This window comes from Triticum urartu, chromosome 1A (assembly GCF_056163025.1).
Source record: "Triticum urartu cultivar PI428250 chromosome 1A, HENAU_Tu73, whole genome shotgun sequence".
Classification (NCBI taxonomy): Eukaryota; Viridiplantae; Streptophyta; class Magnoliopsida; order Poales; family Poaceae; genus Triticum; species Triticum urartu.
Window position 1 is genome coordinate 176,163,812 of NC_141873.1, and position 1,960 is coordinate 176,165,771.

General features: G+C 61.1%; 1 protein-coding gene across 1 annotated transcript; it reads left to right on the forward strand.

The window, feature by feature from the left end:
• Positions 1 to 793: 793 nt before the first annotated feature.
• On the forward strand, positions 794 to 1,342 carry LOC147990519 (uncharacterized). Its single transcript, XM_087538266.1, has one exon. It carries the CDS (start codon positions 794 to 796, stop codon positions 1,340 to 1,342), a length of 549 nt encoding a protein of 182 aa, XP_087394392.1.
• The last annotated feature ends 618 nt before the right edge of the window (positions 1,343 to 1,960 follow it).

Consider the following 1,960-nt stretch of genomic DNA (forward strand, 5'->3'; position numbering starts at 1 on the left):
GCTCTCATGCTCCGAGCTGGCGACCATGTCCGCGCTCATGGTGACGGCGGATAAGTAGGCCAACGCCGACTCCGCCATGAAGATCAAGGTGGCACTGGATGAAGCCGGCAAGGCGAAGCCGGTTGCCCCTCCGAAGCCGGCCGACGAAAGTAGCTGGCAGCAGCATCACCAGAACAACAAGCGCAAGGCCGACCAGCCGGCGCCGCGTCAAGACAACCGGCTCGTTGCGGCCACCGAGCCTGCGGCGGACCCGGCGGCGAAGCGCCGGCAAACCGGCAAGACGGCAAGGCAACCTGTCATGAGCTTCGAGCAGATGCTCGACGCCCCCTGCAAGCACCACAGTGGCGCAAAACCCTCCATGCACACACTTTGGCAGTGCACCATCACCAAGCGCACCATGAGGGGCGACGTCCCGCCCCCTCCGGCTCCGGCTCCAGGCGCGGGGCAGCCGCCTCCGCCTCCACCGCTGCCTCTAGCTGGCGGCGCGATGCGCGACGACGCCTACTCGGACCAGAACGCAGTCTACGTCGTCTTCACCAGCCTTGGCGACGACAAGCGCAAGGAGTGCCTCCTTTGGCAGGAGGTGAACACTGTCGTCCCGGCCAAGCCGGAGTTCATGCATTGGTCGGATCGCCCGATCACCTGGACCCGGGAGGATCACCTGGTAGTCATGCTGAGTCCGGGTGTTTACGCCCTCATCCTCAACCCCACCATCGTCGCGCGGCCCACATGCAAGTTCTCCTGAGTCCTCGTCGACGGCGGCAGCAGCATCAACATCCTCTACCATGACACGATGACCAAGCTCGGCCTCAAGGTCGAGGACCTGGAGCCGACCCGAACGATCTTCCACGGCATCGTGCCCGGCATCTCCTCCTCCCCCATTGGCCGGGTCTGGCTAGATGTCCTGCTCGGTGACAGCAGCCACTTCCGGCACGAACCGATCTGGTTCGAGGTGGTGGATCTGTCCAACGCGTATCACGCGTTGCTGGGCTGGCCCGCGCTCGCCAAGTTCATGGTGGTTCCCCACTACGCGTACCTGCAGATGAAGATGTCGGGTCCCAAGGTCCTCATCACCATCATCGGCGATTACCACAAGTCCCTAGAGTGCGCCCGAGACGGCGCCAAGTTGGCAGAGTCGCTTGACATTCCCGAGGAGCGGCGCCAGCTCGACCGGATCGTCGCCCTGGCAGGCAAGGCCTCCGCCGTGTTGATCCCGACCCCGGACCCGGCCAAAGAGGCCGCCTTCAAGCCCTCCAAGGAGACCAAGAAAGTGAAGCTCAACCCAAAAGACCCCAGCTGCAGCAAGTACGTTGTCATAGGCGCCTGCTTCGACAGCAAATAGGAAGGTGAGCTCATCGACTTCCTCCATGAGAATCGGGATATCTTCGCATGGACCCCCAAGGACATGCTGGGTATCCCGAGGAAGTACGCCGAGCACAAACTTCACGTTCGCAAGGACGCCAAGCCTATCCGTCAACACCTACGAAGATTTTCCGAAGAGAAGAGAAGGACCATTGGTGAAGAGGTCGCCAAGCTTTTGGCGGCCAGCTTCATAATGGAAGTGTTTCACCCCGAGTGACTGGCCAATTCAGTCCTCGTACTGAAGAAGAACAAGACCTGGCGTATGTGTATCGACTACACCAGCCTCAACATGGCCTGTCCCAAGGATCCCTTCGCCCTCCCGTGGATCGACCAAGTCATCGACTCGACCGCCGAGTGTGAGCTCCTGTCCTTCCTGGACGCTTACTCCGGCTACCACCAGATGAAGCTGGACCCGGCCGACACCCTGAAGACATCCTTCATCACGCCCTTTTGGGAGTATTGCTACATCACCATGTCGTTCGGCTTGAAGAACGCCGGCGCCACCTTCCAGCGCTGCATGCATAAATGCCTGCAGCCGCAACTCGGCCGCAATATCCTCGTATACGTGGACGACATGGTGGTGAAGACCAAGAAGCAC